An 18,465-nucleotide genomic window follows, 5' to 3' on the forward strand; every position below is an offset into this window, starting at 1 on the left:
GAAATGAGACACTTAAAGTAGTAAAGGAGTTTTGCTATTTAGGGAGTAAAATAACTGATGATGGTTGAAGTAGAGAGGATATAAAATGTAGACTGGCAATAGCAAGGAAATCGTTTCTGAAGAAGAGAAATTTGTTGACATCTAGTATAGATTTAAGTGTCAGGAAGTCGTTTCTGAAAGTATTTGTATGGAGTGTAGCCATGTATGGAAGTGAAACATGGATGATAAATAGTTTGGACAAGAAGAGAATAGAAGCTTTTGAAATGTGGTGCTACAGAAGAATGCTGAAGATTAGATGGGTAGATCACATAACTAATGAGGAGGTATTGAATAGAATTGGGGAGAAGAGGAGTTTGTGGCACAACTTGACAAAAAGAAGGGACCGGTTGATAGGACATGTTTTGAGGCATCAAGGGATCACAAATTTAGCATTGGAGGACAGCGTGGAGGGTAAAATTCATAGAGGGAGACCAAGAGATGAATACACTAAGCAGATTCAGAAGGATGTAGGTTGCAGTAAGTACTGGGAGATGAAGAAGCTTGCGCAGGATAGAGTAGCATGGAGAGCTGCATCAAACCAGTCTCAGGACTGAAGACCACAACAACAACAACAACAACAACATGATCTCAGGAACAAACAGAGCATGATGAGTGTTTGCGAAGTTTGTGTTGATGCCTGTGGAGTTTTCTGATAAATAATAAAGTTATCACATACAACAACAAAATTCGTTCATTAATTTTGCAGTAAATTAATACCACTGAGATAGTTCTGTACATTATTCCAACGCCCCTCACTTAAGACTGGAATACTTAATACATTTTTCTGTTCATGGGATATGCTTCATATTTGCAGAAAATTGTGAATAAGGCGATGCTAGAAAAGGCATCAGTTTTTCAGAAATTGTATTCAGCTATCTGTACAACAATAATGTAATGGTCAAAAGTAATAACTGTGGTTTGATTTAAATCAATGATATAATTTTAGCAGGACAGGAAAGTAAACACTCTCAAACAACTCACACAAAGAAATTTATGAAGACCTTGAGCATTAGCTTTTGACATAAAGGTGGATCATATTTAGACTTAATCCACTCTGCTTTAATAGTCATTAGTCAAAAATGCAAGTTAGTAACATGTTACTTTTTTCTTTTTGGAAACTTTTTTTTTTTACTTTGATGCATAAAGATGGTCTGGTATCTCATTTTCGCTTACCTTTTCCATGGAAAAACTAGTTAAAATATGAGAATCCTTGCAATCACAAATATTGCACCTGAGTATGGAGATGTTAAAATAAAAGTCTGCATTTTTGGAGCAGTTTATGTCACTGTAAGCTAAAAGCATCTCACTGCTGTTTTGTGTGGCAAAATGGCCTAGCATAAGATGGCACAATGAGAAAAGAGTAGCAGTATACTAATTAGTGTGTGCATGCCACATTAATTCACTAATTCATACATATTTTGTAAACACCGTTGTGAAGGAGACCACTCTGGGATGTGGAATAAGTCGAGTTAATAACAAGCAGGTTCAGTCATTATAGGCTCTCTGCAAAATGCACTAACAAATAATGGGTAATGCTAATAAACTATTCCCCATATAGTGGAGATGTTAAGCCACGATAGGTACAACAAAACGACTGTCACAAATAAAGCTTTTGGCCATTAAAGTCTTCATCAACAATAGAAGACACAGACACACTAGTTGTGTGTGTTCATGTGTGCGTGCGCACATGCGCTTATGCGACTCAGCATCTCTGCTATATGGTGAGTAGCAACTTTCTTTTTCATGGTATTGTTACATTCCATCCTGGATTTTCCATTGTTTAATAAACTATTCATATTGATAATTCTGGGAATTACTTCTAAATTACTTTATATAAGTTTTAATCTGTGATATACTGCCTTAGGATCCATAAGCCTAATAATTTAAAACACTTTATTCATTGTCTGCATCATAAAGTTTTTCTTCTATTTATTATGACTGGTTTCAGTTCGCTCCAAAAACCATCATCACATTTTGTGGCTTGGGTATCATGTGCAGTTAAACTTCTACATTGCTACAATCTTACACACATACTGCTGTAGTCATTTCATGTTTTACAGGAAAACCATTCAGCATAAAATTATAGCAGTTACTATTCTGTGTTTTAAGGATATGAATATGACAAAGTTCTGCCTCCCAATTAACAGAATATAAAAATGTAGATTTATTTACAGTTAAATTGCAAAGCAGATAAAAATATCACCAATTCCATCCCTCTGCCATCGTTCTCACATTTATGATAATTCCAGCTTGGTAAACGCTATCTACACATTATACTTAATGCAGTGATAGAAATTCGGCAGCTGTGGTCTGTCTGATAGCATTCTCAGAAAGAAGGCGAACTGGCACAGCACAGTCATTATTAAGGGCAGCAGAGGCACAGGCTAGTCCCACAGCAGCACACCTCTCCTCGGACAGCCCTAGCAACATGCCTCTTATGAAACCAGCAGCCAAGCTGTAAATGAGTGCAACAGTATCACAGACAATGAAAACATGTTACGTAAGACTAAGTGGGAAGTCTATCACTACTCTACAAAACTGGTGAGTAGGATTATTACATTAGCCAAAGTTCAAGATTAATCTGAACTAACCTATAAAGTCCTGTTGGAAAAACTGAAGCAGTGAACTACTACACTGGTCATAGTCTATTATTGTGCTTATCCACTGAATTGAGAGGAGCATAACTGAGGCACTGAATTAATATATTAGTCAAAGTATAAGATTAAAGGTATTCTTACCTGAGAAATATTGTTGCAGAACATTTCAAGATCACAGTAACTCTTAAAATGAGGGCAAGTTTAAGTAAAAGAAATAAAATGAATCTTAAAAATAGTACAGATTACTTCAAATTTTCAACATGTTGTATTCAGCTCTAGCTTTAACAGTGCTTTTATCTTCTTAAAACAATTTAAAATTGTGCTGATCAAAATGACTATATGATATGGAGGTGATAACAATGACAAGCATTAAAGGATTGCTCTACAAATTCTGATCCAAGCATTTTGTCATCTGCAAACACAGGATAATATGTTTCAAGAAATAAATCAGAAAAATACTGCAGTAATGAAAATCAAAACATCAGTTGTGCTTGCCTATGTTGTTGGATTTTTTCAGACAAAATTTGAGAAAAAATTTGTTTAGTTGATGACAGCAACATTATACTTACATATACAACCTCCAGAACGCAGCTGAGGCGAGAAATGAAATGCTCAAGTATCTTTGCAATTATGTACATGTAATAAATTAACACTGAATATAATGAAAAAAAAAAAAAAAAACCAAACAAGTGCAAGTAGAGCTTGTGTTCTGAGGTTTCTACACAAAATTAATTACGTATAGAGATGATGATAATAATAATAATAATAATAATAATAATAATAAGAAGAAGAAGAAGAAGAAGAAGAAGAAGAAGAGGAAGAAAACAAACAAACAAAGAACAATACACATCAATTAAACAATAAGAGGGAAACGAAATCTTAAGACAGCCACCAGAACAAGCACAAATAGAACACGAAGGGACACACATGTTAGATATAGAAGAAAAATTTCAGCTGACATATATAGCATACAAAGACACAAATACAGACATTAGACCATTCTTGCATAGACCACCAAATAATCCACAAGTCAAAACAACAATAACAACTATCAACACAATCATACACAACAAAATAAATGAAAATACAACTATGGAAGAGTTACAACTACTGGTTTATATAGGAGCACTCACTACACTAAATATACACACTAGGCAGAGATCAAACACAACCAACACACAGAAGAAACCCACAAAACCAGCATGGCAACACAGGCTACAGATCAGAATAGAAAAACTGAGAAAAGACATTGGACAGCTAACACAATTTATAAGAAATGAAATATCAGACAGAAAATGAAAAAGGTTAGGTAAAATCTCACAACAAGAAGCGATATAGCAATTAGATGAAAAGAAGCAGAAATTACAAGCATTGGCCAAATGACTTAGAAGATATGAAAAAAGTTAAAATAGAAGGAAACAAAACCAAACATTCAACACAAACCAAAAGAAATTTTACCAGACAATAACACACACATTAAAATAGACAATCCACCAAACATAACAGACATGGAACACTTTTGGAGCAACATATGGTCAAAGCTGGTACAACATAATAGACATGCACGATGGATACAAGCAGAAACAGACACATACAAGATGATACCACAAATGCCTGAAGTGATAATTTTGCAACATGAAGTCACCCGAGCAATTAATTCTACGCACAATTGGAAAGCCCCCAGAAAAGATAAAATAGCAAATTTCTGGCTAAAGAAGTTCACCTCAACAAATTGACATGTAACTAAATTATTTAACAGTTACATTGCAGACCCATACACAGTCCCTGATACACTTACACAAGGAATAACTTATCTGAAACCTAAAGATCAAGCAGACACAGCAAACCCAGCAAAATATCACCCCATAACATGCCTACCAACAATATACAAAATATTAACTTCAGTTATTACACAGAAATTAATGACACACACAACACAGAACAAAATTATAAATGAAGAACAAAAAGGCTGTTGCAAAGGAGCATGAAGATGTAAAGAGCAACTGATAATAGATGCAGAGGTGACATATCAAGCTTTTTTCAGGCCACCAAGGGACCATAGACCTTAGTATGTGATATAAATTTAACTTGGTACCTCTACCTGTTCCTGGGAAAAAATGTCGTAACTGTGAGACAGACAACAAAATGTTCCTCTAAGTGTTCAGTTTTTACTGATTGAGTTATGGAACCCTAAAAATAGCTCAAATTTCAGTTTAAAGAGGGAAATCAACTCTAAATCATCAACCATAAATAATCTATAAACTATAAAATGGTGAATACCAGTTTCAATTGACATGGATTAAACACACTAAAATAATGGAAGAAAAGTTATCAGTATGTTATGTGCTTAGGGTCCAATCATCAGTACGTAATAGTCAGTGCCTTGTTTTGACTGTATGAACTATCACTTTACCACTTCATGCTAGTTATGCTTAAACTATGAAAAAAGCTGCCATCTCCTATATTACACTAAAAGCTGTGGTTTATCTCCTACTGGGTAGCTTAATGTTTACAGTATATTACTACTTGCCATGTGGCTTCACAATCAATGCTGTTGCTTGCCATACAATTAATAACACTTTTCACAACATAAATAGCACATAGTAGGTGATTTCACTTTTATTTTTGAGATGATGCTTACCAGTCACCAGCTCCCATGACATTCACCAAGTTTGTCACTTTTTTTGCTGGGTAGAGGCGGGCACTGATGTCACCAGTTTGTTTCAGCCATTTTCCTTGTGCATAAAATGGCTCATCTGGCTTACCTCTACGAATTATCTGCAACAGAGTATCTTTATCTGCACTTGGTGGTAAATTTCTTAACATAAATAAACTATACATAGGGTGTCCCAGTTTAACCTTTGCAAAATAATATCACAAGAAGTGTCCATTCCACAAAAAAGAGTTTCAATTAAAACTTTGCACAGACAATGGAGTCCACAATGTGACAATAACAGTTTCATACTAAAAGGAAGTGCAGTGCGAGTGAAAATATTATCACCTTCAGTTATTCAAGTGAAAAATCCCTTCTTTCAGTTGCATATTATCAGCAATGCTAAAACCTAGGCAAGTTTTATCTGAACCCATTTTCAATGCCCTTATAGATGGTACTGTAGTCAAACAAAATTGTATAACCTTTCATTTGGTCACAGAATTTCAACTAAGCTCTCAGTCTGTAGTTTTGAACCATGTGGAAGGCTTCAGCCAGAAATTTTGATGGTTCTGTGACAAGCCAGGGTGCTATTTCTTACACTTGTGCAGCAGAGTTCAGAACACTCTATCCAGTCTACATGACAAGAGCCATAGAAGAACCCAAAGTGTTACTGTAAGAACTCCCTCTGCACCCTGACCATTTACAGATGAAACTATTAAAATCCTAGTAGCCAACTGCCAGGGCATTCACAACGAAGTTCCAGAGTTTTAAGCATTCATGAAAGACAGTGAACCTTGCATTTAATATTAGGTACATAAAGCTGGCTAAAACCCTAATTTGGCAGCAGTGAGATTGTTGGGGTATATTTAACGGAATTTCGATAAGATAGGGTGATGGGAAATGGAGGTGACAAGAACTTAGAACTCACTTAGACTGAAACTGGAGCTGTATGTAAAATTGTTAGGCCAAAATTCAGTATCAAGTGTGAGTATAAACTTCTATCCTCCTCCTTATGACTTACAAGACAACCCCCTACCCCCCCCCCCCCCCCCCCCCCCAACCCCACACCCCAAGAAAGGTAACTTGAAATGTTAGACAGAACCTAGATTGCTAGAACTTGCATTTCCCAAATGTATGATCATTATTGGAGAGACTTTAATTGTCCAAAAATGGACTGGGATGGTTTTGTACACAGCAAGCATGACAAAACATGTCAGCCCCCAGTAGCTGAGTGGTCAGCGCGACAGGATGCCAATCCTAAGGGCCAGGGTTCGATTCCCAGTTGAGTCAGAGATTTTCTCCGCTCAGGGACTGGGTGTTGTGTTGTCCTAATCATCATCATTTCATCCCCATCGACACACAAGTTGCCAAAGTGGCGTCAAATCAAAAGACTTCCACCCGGCGAACAGTCTACCTGATGGGAGGCCCTAGTCACACGACATTTTTTACGACAAAACATCACATGAAACAATACTGAACTATGGTTCCAGAGGGGAAGAACTCCCCATGATAAATGAAGCACTTTTAATCCAACCATTGAACATGGAACAGGCACCTCTCACTACCTTGTTATTAAAAATAATATAGAATTGTGACTGCACATAAATGTACACAAAGTTATCATCTTTTACATTTGGCAAAGGAGTTCACATTCTTATTACACTGTTGAGTCACATTAGGGTGACCACTTGTCAAAAGCCTAAATAGCCACATTTTTCAACATGGACCACTGTGATATGTGCAGGAAAAACAGTCCGTAAGGTTCTGAAAGGTACCAAAAGGGATGTGGGGCCATGCTGACTCCCGTAGAGGCATGCTTATGTTAATCCACTGTGCTTTCCAGAATGATGAGACCACCTAGCTAATGCAACAAAAACATTTCCCAGACCTTAACACTCCCTTCTTTCTTGCTTTCAGACATTTCACATCATATACACCATCGGCAATCTGTCTGCTGGAGCATATAATGTGATTCATCTGAAAAGACAACAGTCACCATTCACAAGGAAACAAAACGATCCCAATGAAGCTATGATATTATCACAGAAGAAGCTGAGTAGCACAGTCACCATAGTGTAGTGGTTATGATATTAGACTGTGGCATTGAGGGTTGTGAGTTCAAAACTCACCTGAATTTTAATTTCTGTATTTGGTTCAAGTACATTCTAGAAGTATCCACAAATGGCAAGAATCATTGTACTCGAATGTTCTGTAGCTGTATATATACCATATGTGTTCTGGCTGGAGCGAGTTCACTCTATGCTCTGGTAGGTGCTGAATAAACATTCGTTAAGTGAAGTTAGTGTTCGTCATTCATCTACTCACACCTTCTTCTATATGATATTATTCTGGTGGAGACGCGGGGTATTGGAACTTTTGATATCACACATTATCAGTGACACAGTGGCTCCCATCAGGCCATGACAGAGCCACCGTTTATGTGGCGAGAAACCCGAGTTTGAGCCATATTCAACAGATCACAATCTATCAAAGACAGAAGAAGAAGAGGGTGTTATGATGACAGCAACTGTGTGCCACCACACATGATGGCCAAGATCCAAACAAGTGGCTGAAGGTATATGAGCATATAGCCAAATTTAACACTTGGGATGACACTGTGTGTTTGGTTAACGTATTTTTCTACTTGGAGGGCACTGTCAAGCAATAGTATGAGAATAACGAGGAGAAGTTCACAAGGTGAGAAGTATTCCAGGCGAAACTGTGCAAGTATTCCGGCGACACACAATGACAGAAGTGCAAGGAGAAATGACAGCATCCTACATTCAAGACATCTTGGAGCTGTGTAAAATAGTGGATCCTAGAGTGAAGGAGGAAGATAAGGTTGCACATCTCATGAAGGGTGTTGCTGAGGACATGTATCAAGCCCTACTCCTGAAGGTTGTTTTGACAGCAGATGACTTCATAAAATGGTGAAAGTATATTGAGACAATGCATCAAAAAAGAATTACATACAAGAAATTTGAATGGCTTCCAAACATCATATTGATGTCTGCAATGGAGGAAGAAACTGATTTCACAAGTGTTCTTCATCAGATAGTGAGAGAGGAAGTTCAAAAGGCACTTGGATTGCACAATGAGCATAAAACTGAGACGTTTAAAGAGGACATAAGAGAGGAAGATATTGAACCCAATTTCTCGTCCTTCATTTCCCTTTAAATGGTAAAAAAGTAGAGACCCAGGCGAAATTATGTTCCTACAATGCCACATGAAAAATCTGTTTGGGCATCAAGGAAGACTGACATCTGGAAGACCCAGAGACAGCAGACCGATCTTAGCCGATGCCGACTCTGAGACGACAAAGATGAACAAGAAGATGTGGGTGCAGGATGCCATAAGTCACCATCGCCGCAAGCTAGCCGCTGGAGGGGACGCACCCCAACACGTCAATCAAGGTCTCCATCACTGTTTAGAGGCTCCAGCTGGTCACCTAGCTGCTGCAACCTGGAAAACTAAAGGGTGGGACCTGCCTTGGAGGTGACGCTGCCAAAGAGAAAAATCCTCCGCTGTTGTTCACTACAAAAATGATAGGACACTATGTCAATATCCTCAGGGATGGCCAAGCAGCCCAAGCTCTTGTGGACTCTGGAGCATCATATTCAGTCATTTCGGAAAAGTAGCGTTGCCAGTTGCAGAAAACCGTATTCGTCGACAACGAAACATCTCTGCTGAAGGTGGCTAATGGGAAATACGTAAAACCTACAGGAAGACATGTCATTCATGTGGGTATAAGTGGCCATACACACCCCTTAGAATTCATTGTCTTACAAGAGTGTAGTCATGACGTCATTCTCAGATGGGCCTTTTTGAAAGCTTCTCAGGCAAATATAGATTGTAGTCACTCGAATATTATGCTAGATGAAATGAGATAGTGTGGACAGGAAGATGCACATCAATGTGTGTGGAGACTATGTATGCCGGATGAAGTGATCACTCCTGCAGTCAGCACTAGAAAGGTAGCCGTCATGTGTCATGCTATTCATCAATCCTGGATCTTGTAGAGGAATGTAAGAGAAGCATAGCACTGAAGAATAACTTGGTCATCCCAGCCTCTGTTGTCTTGTTTAAGAATGGATTTGGTGAAATGAAATGTGGATAGTTAACTGTCACTGAGAACTGCAGATCCTTCCAAGATGCATGTGCATAGCAGACACTAAGCTGTTAATTGCAGAACAGCTGAGCATCATAGAAACCTCCCATGCCAAATCTGTGGGTGAAATTAGTGCTCCAACTATGAGATAAGATCATCTAGCTCGAGTTATCACCAGATCTCAATAAGGAACAACAGAAGAAGCTACTTGCCATTCTTCAAGAGTTCTCTGAATGCTTCAATTCACAGGTGAAGAGCAAATGATACAAATCGGCGGTCAAGTACTGGATTAGCACTAGAGACCATCAACCAATAAGCCAGAGAGCATACCATGTGTCAGCAAAGGAACATTGAATAATTCATGACAAGGTAGAGGAAATGATGAAGAATGACATCATTCAGGCTTGAGCCTTCACAGAGCCCATTGTCATCACCAGTGGTTCTTATCAGGAAGAAGGATGGCAGTTGGCGCTTTTCTGTTGGTTAAAGGAAGCTTAATAAGATAACTAGAAAGGACATTTACCCTCTTCCACGAATTGACAATACCCTGGATCAGGGCTTCCCAACTTTTTCAGCTGGTGGACCCCTTCTTCAGTCAAAAATCCATGCCAGACCCCCTAGTCAGTCAAGAGCACAGTAACTTTAAATTTCAGAGTGAAACCCATGGGAACTGAAAGCTTCTTAATGCAAGTTCCATGGTCCCAATGTCGGTGCAACATTACCCATCACATGATGGGGCTACCATCCACAAACTAACGGGTTTATTGAAATGCCTTAATAAGATCTTGGCTGACACGCTATCAGTGTTCATCAATGTTGAGCAGAGCAACTGGGATGAGGTGCTACCTTTGGTGACGTTTGCCCACAACACTGCCACAAAGACACCACAGGATTTATGCCATTTTTCCTGCTGCATGGGCGTGAGGCAATGACGATGATGGACACTATGTTTCCGTTACAGCCCAATGACGTGGATGATGACTACATCAGCCAGGTGTTGACCAGAGCTGAGGAAGCTTGGCAGTTAGCTTGACTCTGCATGCTGTAGGCTCAAGAAAACGATCGCCGAAGGCATGATGTGAGCCACCGCCCTGTTGTCTACCAGCCTGGTAACCTCGTCTGGATCTCACTCCTGTTCAGAAGGTTGGTCTCTCTGAGAAACTCCTCAGGTGCTACTTTGGACCTTATAAGGTTGTAAGACAGTTGTCTGATGTTACTTATGAAGTTGAAGATTTTGACCCTGACACAAGACGACGAAAGATCAGAGATACGGTCCACATCCTTCAAATGGAGCCCTACAAGGATCCTGCAACCCAGGCTAATTTCGAAGCTCCAGTGATGGGCAACAAGCAGAAAGGTGATGAAAAACGTAGCAGCAAGGGAAGTTCTAAGAAGATCACTGCCAGGGTGAACATCAGTCATCGGGAGTCAGAGTATGCAGAACCCATGACTCGTTCCCGGACTAGGACATAACACTGAGACGCTGTTCTCTTAAGGAGGGAGCAATGTCACTGACAAAGCTGAGTACCACAGTTGCTATAGTGTAGTTGTTATGATACTGGACTGTTGCATGGACGGTTGTGAGTTCAAAACTTACCTCAACTGTAAAGTTTTAATTTCTATATTCAGTTTGAGTACATTCTAGAAGTATCCACAAATGGCAATAATCATTGTACTGGAATATTCTGTAGCTGTATATATACCATATGTGTTCTGATTGGAGGGAGTTCGCTCTGCACTGAAGTGAAGTTAGTGTTCATCATTCATCTACTTACACCTTCTTCTATGTGACAACATGTAAGAAGTATGTTTCATATAAAAAGTGAAATATAATTAATATTCTTGGCAACTATATAATCAAGTTATGTAATACTAGAAATTTTGCAAAATACCTCACCACTATTAATTAATTCTGAAAAATAAAACCTTTTGGTTTAAAATAAATTAAAGAAGCTTTCATGTCACATCCATCCATGTGCAATAAAACTGGTTTCTGAAACACCATTTTTAACCTGTCTATTTTCAACATATCTAAATGTTTATTATGATTCCAATTCTTTGCTTACATATTATTGTTGTATGTTTTCAACTGTTATTTTACATTTTAAATTGCTTTTTATGTTTTTTGGATTAAATTGATGTTTTTTGTTTCTAGTTTACATTTTACACACAAGTATTTTGTTAATAGAAAATAACAGTAACTCATTATTATGATGCAGGATCAGTACAATAATGATTATCTGGAAAGAAATGCTTAAAATGTAACACCATGAAATAAAATAAACAAAACTACTTCATGTGATACACGTGACAAACAACGCAGTATATTACAAAATTCAGCAGGATTTTAAATTTGACAGGAGATCTTCTAAATATACTGACTTGTATCAGACATATTTCAATACACTGGAGAACCTTTGCAAAGAGAATCAATTATATACTAGTGATTGCAGTTTTATTATATTGTTTCTCAAGTAGAGACTGGCATCATAATGATCAGCGGAACTAAATTTGAAAATTGTAATCAAGCTGCAGTCAATAGTATGTAACCACTTCTATTTGGCAAGGTTTTCCTGTGTCCTGAAATATGCCTAATACAAACTAGGATATTTAAAGTATCACCTGCCACAATCTGTGAATCCTACTGAATTTTGTTTTATATTGTGTTGTTCATAGTGTGTATTACATGGAGAAGTTTCATTTATTTTATTTAAATGATCTTAAAAGGCATTATGTTTTAAGCATTTCTCTAGATAATCACTGTTGTACAGATTTTGTGTCATAAAAATGAGTTGTGTATTATTTTCAATTAACAAAATACATATATGTGAAATGTTAAACTAAAAAACAAAACATGTAAAAATGGATTTAAAATGTAAAATAACAGTTTAAAATATAAAACAAAAATAATCAAAACAAATGCTTATAATAATAATAATGAATGTTTAGAAACTTTAATTAGGTATGTTAAATGTATTATGACAGCACATTGTGTAGACAGATTACTTTTCAAAAAAACTTTATTACACATGAAGGGATGTGGCATGAAACCTACTGTAATTTATGTTCAACGAAGTTTTCATTTTTCAATTTTGCAGAATTTCAAATTATTGTAAAAGTTGATTACACAGTTTTCAAGAACGTCAATTACATTTCAAATTTTATATGAATCACTTTCTTTTTGGATGTTGTGGTTTCAAAGCTATTCTCTCTACACCTAATATGCCAAATTACCTTTTGGGATTTGTTTTACTTCTTTTCCTTTAGTTACACCTGAGAACATTCCTCCCCATCAGTGGATGTCCACTTGTGGTATCGGAATGCAAATTCTAGCCTTCCTGCCACTGAATAGCAGTCACCTATGGTCCATGAACCTGCTGTGGAGGCTCATAAGCAGTAACGTTTGCTGAATGGTCATTAAGAAGTGCCAGTTTTGGATAGTGTCATTTTGCCATGCACAGTATATTTTAACCATGATGGCACTCAAACAGTTTACAAACTTTGCCATTTTGAAAATGCTTCTACCCTTGTCACAAAAGCCAATGATCATGCCTGTTTGGATGTCAGATAAATCCAAACTAAGACAATGACTGCACAGTTTTCCACACAATGCAGGAAGCACCTTGAGGATGAACATTTTGCCTTCAGATTGATATTCAGTGATGAAGCAACCTTCAGCTTATCTGAGAATGTTGATCTCCACAATGTGAGAGTAAGAGGCACTGAAAATCCTCATGAAATTGTGATTCTTGAATGAGATTCACTGAAGGTTAACATTTCCTGAGCAATGCCACAGATGGAACTGTATTTTTCTTCTGTGAGACTACTTTGACGGGCACCTTTTACCTTGCCATTGTTAGATGACCCATGGATTGTCACATGTGGAGAGTGAAATGAGCTGTTTAATTAACATCTTTCTTCCGGTCCTCGGCCATAGTATATCAGGAAGAGCTTGGTGGAAGCATCCAGTTAACAATGGATGTCCAGCACTGCTAATACCGCAAAAGCGGGATTGAGCATGGTGTCACTCGAATGCTGCTGTCAGCAACGTCAGTCTGCGACCACAATGACAGTGCAGCAACCCAGCTGATAGTTATGTGGAGGCAGCCATGACCTCCCTCCAGTAAGTGGGCAGCTTTCTGCTCTGACAGTGACTGCTTTTATGAGTCATGGCAGGCTGCTCTGTCCCAAAGTCGAACAGTGGACCCTGTACAGCATTCTAGGATGTCGCTCTGTGTGTCAAAGGCTCGTGGTGCAGGCTGTGATAGTGAGACAAGAATATTTTAGTGCGCAAATGGCTGAGTACTTATATGCTCCAGACTATGTTCATTTAGGGCTTAAGGCATGTACTCTAAACACTTCTGTGGTGGCAAGTGAGGAAGGCTTCCATCCTTCTGCTGTGACATTGCAGTGTTGACTGTTGTACCATACCCAGCTGTCTCTGCTTCACAATGCCCATCGGCTGTGTTTTGCTTCGCAATGCAGAATTGATTGATTGAGTGACTGGTTTATTGATGGTGTCATGGGCCCAAACAGTAAGGTCATCAGTCCTATGATTGAAAAGTTATGTGCGTAAGACAGAGGGTGTCTGCTGAAAGCGGGCAGATCCAGTCAGAGGGATCAAACTATAAAGTGAGGAAACTAAAATCATACACAATACAAGGCACGAAAGGGAAGGTCAAATCTAAAAACTGGATAAAACATAGGAAGCAAAGTGTGGTCTTTGTAAAGAGGAATTATCATGGTTCCCAGACTCAGAAAACACAAAGTCAGATCCCAACCACAACCACCCTGTACCTGCTCCAGAAGCAAAGCAAAACCTTAGAACTTAAAATAAAAACCACTTTCATGAAGGAAACTGAGGACTAACTCAATCACCTGTGAATTGTCTGCTAATATTAAAGACAAGGAATCTGGAATGCTATACTTAGTACGAAGGGACAAAAGGAGGAGACATTCCAACAATATATGGGATACTGTCAGTCTGGCTCCACAACTACATTGTTGGGGTGGTTTTTTATGAAAGACAAAACAATGACCAAGCCTACTGTGACCGATGCGTAGACAGCATAAGGCAATGGACTCCTTCCAAGAGGAGTGGAAGGAAGAGCACTAAACAGCAGTAGTCTCCTTGATTGTGCAGTGTTCATTAAGTTTATTAATGAGTGCAGTAGTGCATCAGATGTCAGTCCACTTTTGGGTGAAGATAGATTTAATATGGATCCACATATCTGCACCTGGAACCATGTGGGGTACTTATCTGCCTCTTATCCAAACGGTCATCCAGTTCATTCCCTGGGATTCCCACATAACTTGGGACCAAGAGAAAGGCAACTGCGTAGGCAGCATTGCCAAGGGCAGAGAGGTCATGGATAGCAGAGACCAAAGGGTGATGAGAGTAGTATTGCTCTATAGCCTGAAAGCTGCTCATCGAGTTGGTACATATTATAACAATGTAGAGCAAAGCCTGAGTAACAAAATGGAGGGCCCTCTTAATGGTTAGCATCTGCGCTGCGAACATATTACATGATTGTGGCATTAAATGGTGTTCCATGCCAATAGAAGATGTAAAAGCATATCCAGCCTTATCTATCATTTTAGAATGAAGATACTAGCTCCCTGGAACTCTTTGCTCTATCGTATTTGTAGAGGGGGAGTCCCCACTTCTGCAACGAGACTGTCAACAGGACTAGTGCGAAAGGCACAATTTGCTAGAAGCACCCAATAATGATGAAGAAGGTCAAGTAGTTCCAGAGTGGAAGTACCCACTGAGCCATAGTCCTGACAACACTAATCTAGTGTAGGCAAAATCAGATCATGGTACAGATGGAGAAGAGTAACACAGTCTACACCCCAAGATGTGTAGGCCAGGGAGCAGAGGGCATTAAGCTTCCTCATGCGTGTACTGTGTTTACTCGAATCTAAGCCACACTCGAATCTAAGCCGCACCTGAAATTTGAGACTCGAAATTCAAAGGAGAGAAAAGTTTTAGGCTGCACCTCCAAATCAAAACAAAGTCGGTCCATTGTAATATGAGACACAATTTAGGTCAAATGAATGACGATACAGGTACAGTAGTTTGGTTCGAGTCATAAGCTTAGCAGTTAAGCTTTACCAGGTAGCCATTGCTATGCGTCAGGCGCTCCGTCTGTATTTATACGGGTACCCTTCCTTTTTCACGTGCTTTGTCTGGTTTGAATCGATTGCTTATTTTTCTTTGATCTGATAAGTGCCGTTCTCTTTGTTACAGGTGTTTACATCACTCTAAGCTGAAAATGCATTATTGTACTGTGTCATGCATGGTTTATCGCATTCTGATAATGTGTGTTTACGACCTGTCGCCGCTCGCGGCATGGCTTGTTTTTGTGCACGCTACCGCCGCTTAAAATTAAAAAAAAAAGAGAGAGGAATTGTCTCATTAGCGAAACAATGGCAAGAGACTGCTATTTGTTGTTACTTACACTGCTGCTTTCTTTGATAATGATCAACAAGAACCAAATAATAGTCTGCATATGATAGAAGATGTTCTGAACGAGAGTTTACCTAAAATTTTTCGCCGTTTGAAAATCTTTGCAGACGCCTCTTTTGTACATTACATTCTGCACAGAAATTAGAGTCATTTAGATTTAAAAATCTAGTCAATTGCCGTGCTTCATTTCTGACAGTATTACTATTAGGCATAAGAATAATACGAATATAAACATGACATGATAGGTATATTCTTCTGCGTATGCTGTTGTCTTGCACTAGTTTCGTAGTTTATTAGGCAGACAGGATTTAAATGAGATAGCAGCAAACACGAAAGAATACATGGCAAAATGTTTATATTCGCATTATTCTTATGGTGAAGAGAATACTGCATGTAGAGTTGGTCATATTGACAAGCACCCCAAACAATCTTACCAGTCGGATTTTCAAAGTACATTGAAATGCTACATTCAAAGATGAACAATACGGAATTTGTATTTACTTCGTTGGATAATGTATGAAAATGCAGTGGTCGAAACTCGGGGCGGATAAAAAAGCTCTTCTTCCACCTTTTTTTTTTTTTTAATTTATTTACTGACTCAGAGCTTTTGGCGCCAGTATTTAGCTTTGTGCCTGCAAAGCATGCCTGTGTAGCGCTACATATATTCGACGGCAGAAGTTAGTTGTGGCGGCACCTACCAACATTTTACAGAACTTCCGTTCACTTTGCACTCGATTCTAAGCCGCAGGCGGTTTTTTGGATTACAAAAACCGGAAAAAAAGTGCGGCTTAGATTCGAGTAAATATGGTAGTCTTCATGTAGTGAATATGGGGCAGCCACAGCAGCTTTTTATCATAAAGAAGGCCAAAGAAACAGGACTTCACTACAATATCCATGTGCTGGTCACCTAAATAAAGCTATGGATCAGGGTGTACAGTGGGTCAACAGCTAAAATGTACAACCCAGGTTTTGGAGGGAGGAAACTGGAAGCCATGGGAAAGGGACCATGCAGAGGACCATCAAATGGTACCTTAGAGCTAGTGTCCAGCAGATGATACCGATTGGGAGCTGCACCACATGCAAAAATTGTTGACATACAGCGCCAGGGTAACCAGAGGCCCAACAGAGGCTACAAGCCCACTAACAGCAATGAGGTAGAGTGTGACACTTAATACAGAACCCTGTGGGATATTGTTTCTCCTGGAGCCGAGGAGTGCTGAATGAAGTGCCAACTCTAACCTGGAAGAGCCAGCTGGATAAAAACTCATGGACAAAAATCTGAAGAGTAACTAAAATGTGACTGCGCCAAGCCGTGTCATATGTCTTACGTAGGTCAAAGAAGAGACTGTGACAAGGTGAGGGCAGTTAGTAAAAGGCTGTCAGATTGCTGTTTCCAATCTTAGAAAATGGTCAGTTGTAGATGGTCCTCCCCAGAAGCAACACTGATAAGGAGACAAAAGGCCCCAAGACCAGAGTACTGAACCTAATTGGAAGCAAACCATCCTCTTGAGCAGCTTACAAAGAATGTTGGTCAGGCTAATCAGTAGGTAGCTTTCAAGAGATGCTGGGTTCTTCCCAGGCTTAAGGAAGGGGATAATTATGCTGTCTCACCATTGTGATGGGAAGATACCCATGAGCCCAATGTAACTGAAGACCCTGAGTAGATGTTGCCTCTGGGTAATATCCAAGCGTTGGATCATCTGGTTGTGGATGGAGTCCAGGCCTGGTTCTGTCACAGAAAGATAGCAGGATAGGAAGAGGAAGCTGATGTTGCAAAGTGTGTCATGAGGTGTTCTGTAAGGACCAATGGATCAGCACACACAACACCCTTTAGGGTAGGACCCTGGACAGTTCATTGTCACTGACCATCCAGAAGGCTATGCAGCTTGGACCAAACATGTGAAGAGGCATATGTCCCAAATACAGTGATCCAAGAATTCCTTTTACTCTGCCAAATAAGCTGGCAAACCTTTGCATAGAGATGCTTAAAAGTGATCATGTTAGCCTGCGAAGGGTGTTATTTAAATCATTGCAGCACCCATTGGCAGTCCTGGATAGTGACTCATATGTCCTTGTTTCACCATGGTACTGGTCGACAATGAGGGGGGGGGGGGGGGGTCTATGGATAGGTGCATAGCAGAGCCAGCAGCATGAAGAATAGTGGCACAGATGCCTCGCACAACTACATCAATGCAGTCAGAGAGATCGAAGTGCACAGCAGACATACATAATGGCCATCTGGCTCTGCAGAATTCCCAACATGGGGGCCTATCTGCCTGGGAGTGGCAGGGAAATGATAGAGTCACTGGAAAGTGGTTGAAGTCACAAAGATTGTTATGGGGTGACTACTGTAGGGAAGCCATAACAGCAGGGCAGGGGGTGGTGAGATCAATGGCAGAAAAGGTACCATGAGTGTCACTGAAGTGGGTAGGGGAACCGTCATTGATGAGACACAAATCAAAGTATGTAATAAGTTGGTCAATTAGAAGGCCCCTACCCATCAAAGTGGCACTCCACCACAGGGGGTGGTGTGCACTGAAGTCCCTGAAGAGGAGATACAGTGGCGAGAATTGCTGTAAGAAGGTAAGCAGTTCAGCAT

At 39.4% G+C, this 18,465-nt stretch overlaps 1 protein-coding gene across 1 annotated transcript in view; it reads right to left on the reverse strand.

The window, feature by feature from the left end:
• Positions 1-1,951: 1,951 nt before the first annotated feature.
• LOC124594380 (pseudouridine kinase-like) overlaps positions 1,952-18,465 on the reverse strand; it is a 258,924-nt gene continuing 242,410 nt past the window's right edge. The window contains exons 6-7 of the mRNA XM_047132749.1: positions 5,278-5,414; positions 1,952-2,494 (exon numbers count right to left, since the gene is read on the reverse strand). Of these exons, the coding sequence (XP_046988705.1) occupies positions 2,317-2,494; positions 5,278-5,414 (315 nt within the window). The 3' untranslated portion in view covers positions 1,952-2,316. The remainder of the gene's footprint in view (positions 2,495-5,277; positions 5,415-18,465) is intronic.

This window comes from Schistocerca americana, chromosome 2 (genome assembly GCF_021461395.2).
Source record: "Schistocerca americana isolate TAMUIC-IGC-003095 chromosome 2, iqSchAmer2.1, whole genome shotgun sequence".
Lineage (NCBI taxonomy): Eukaryota > Metazoa > Arthropoda > Insecta > Orthoptera > Acrididae > Schistocerca > Schistocerca americana.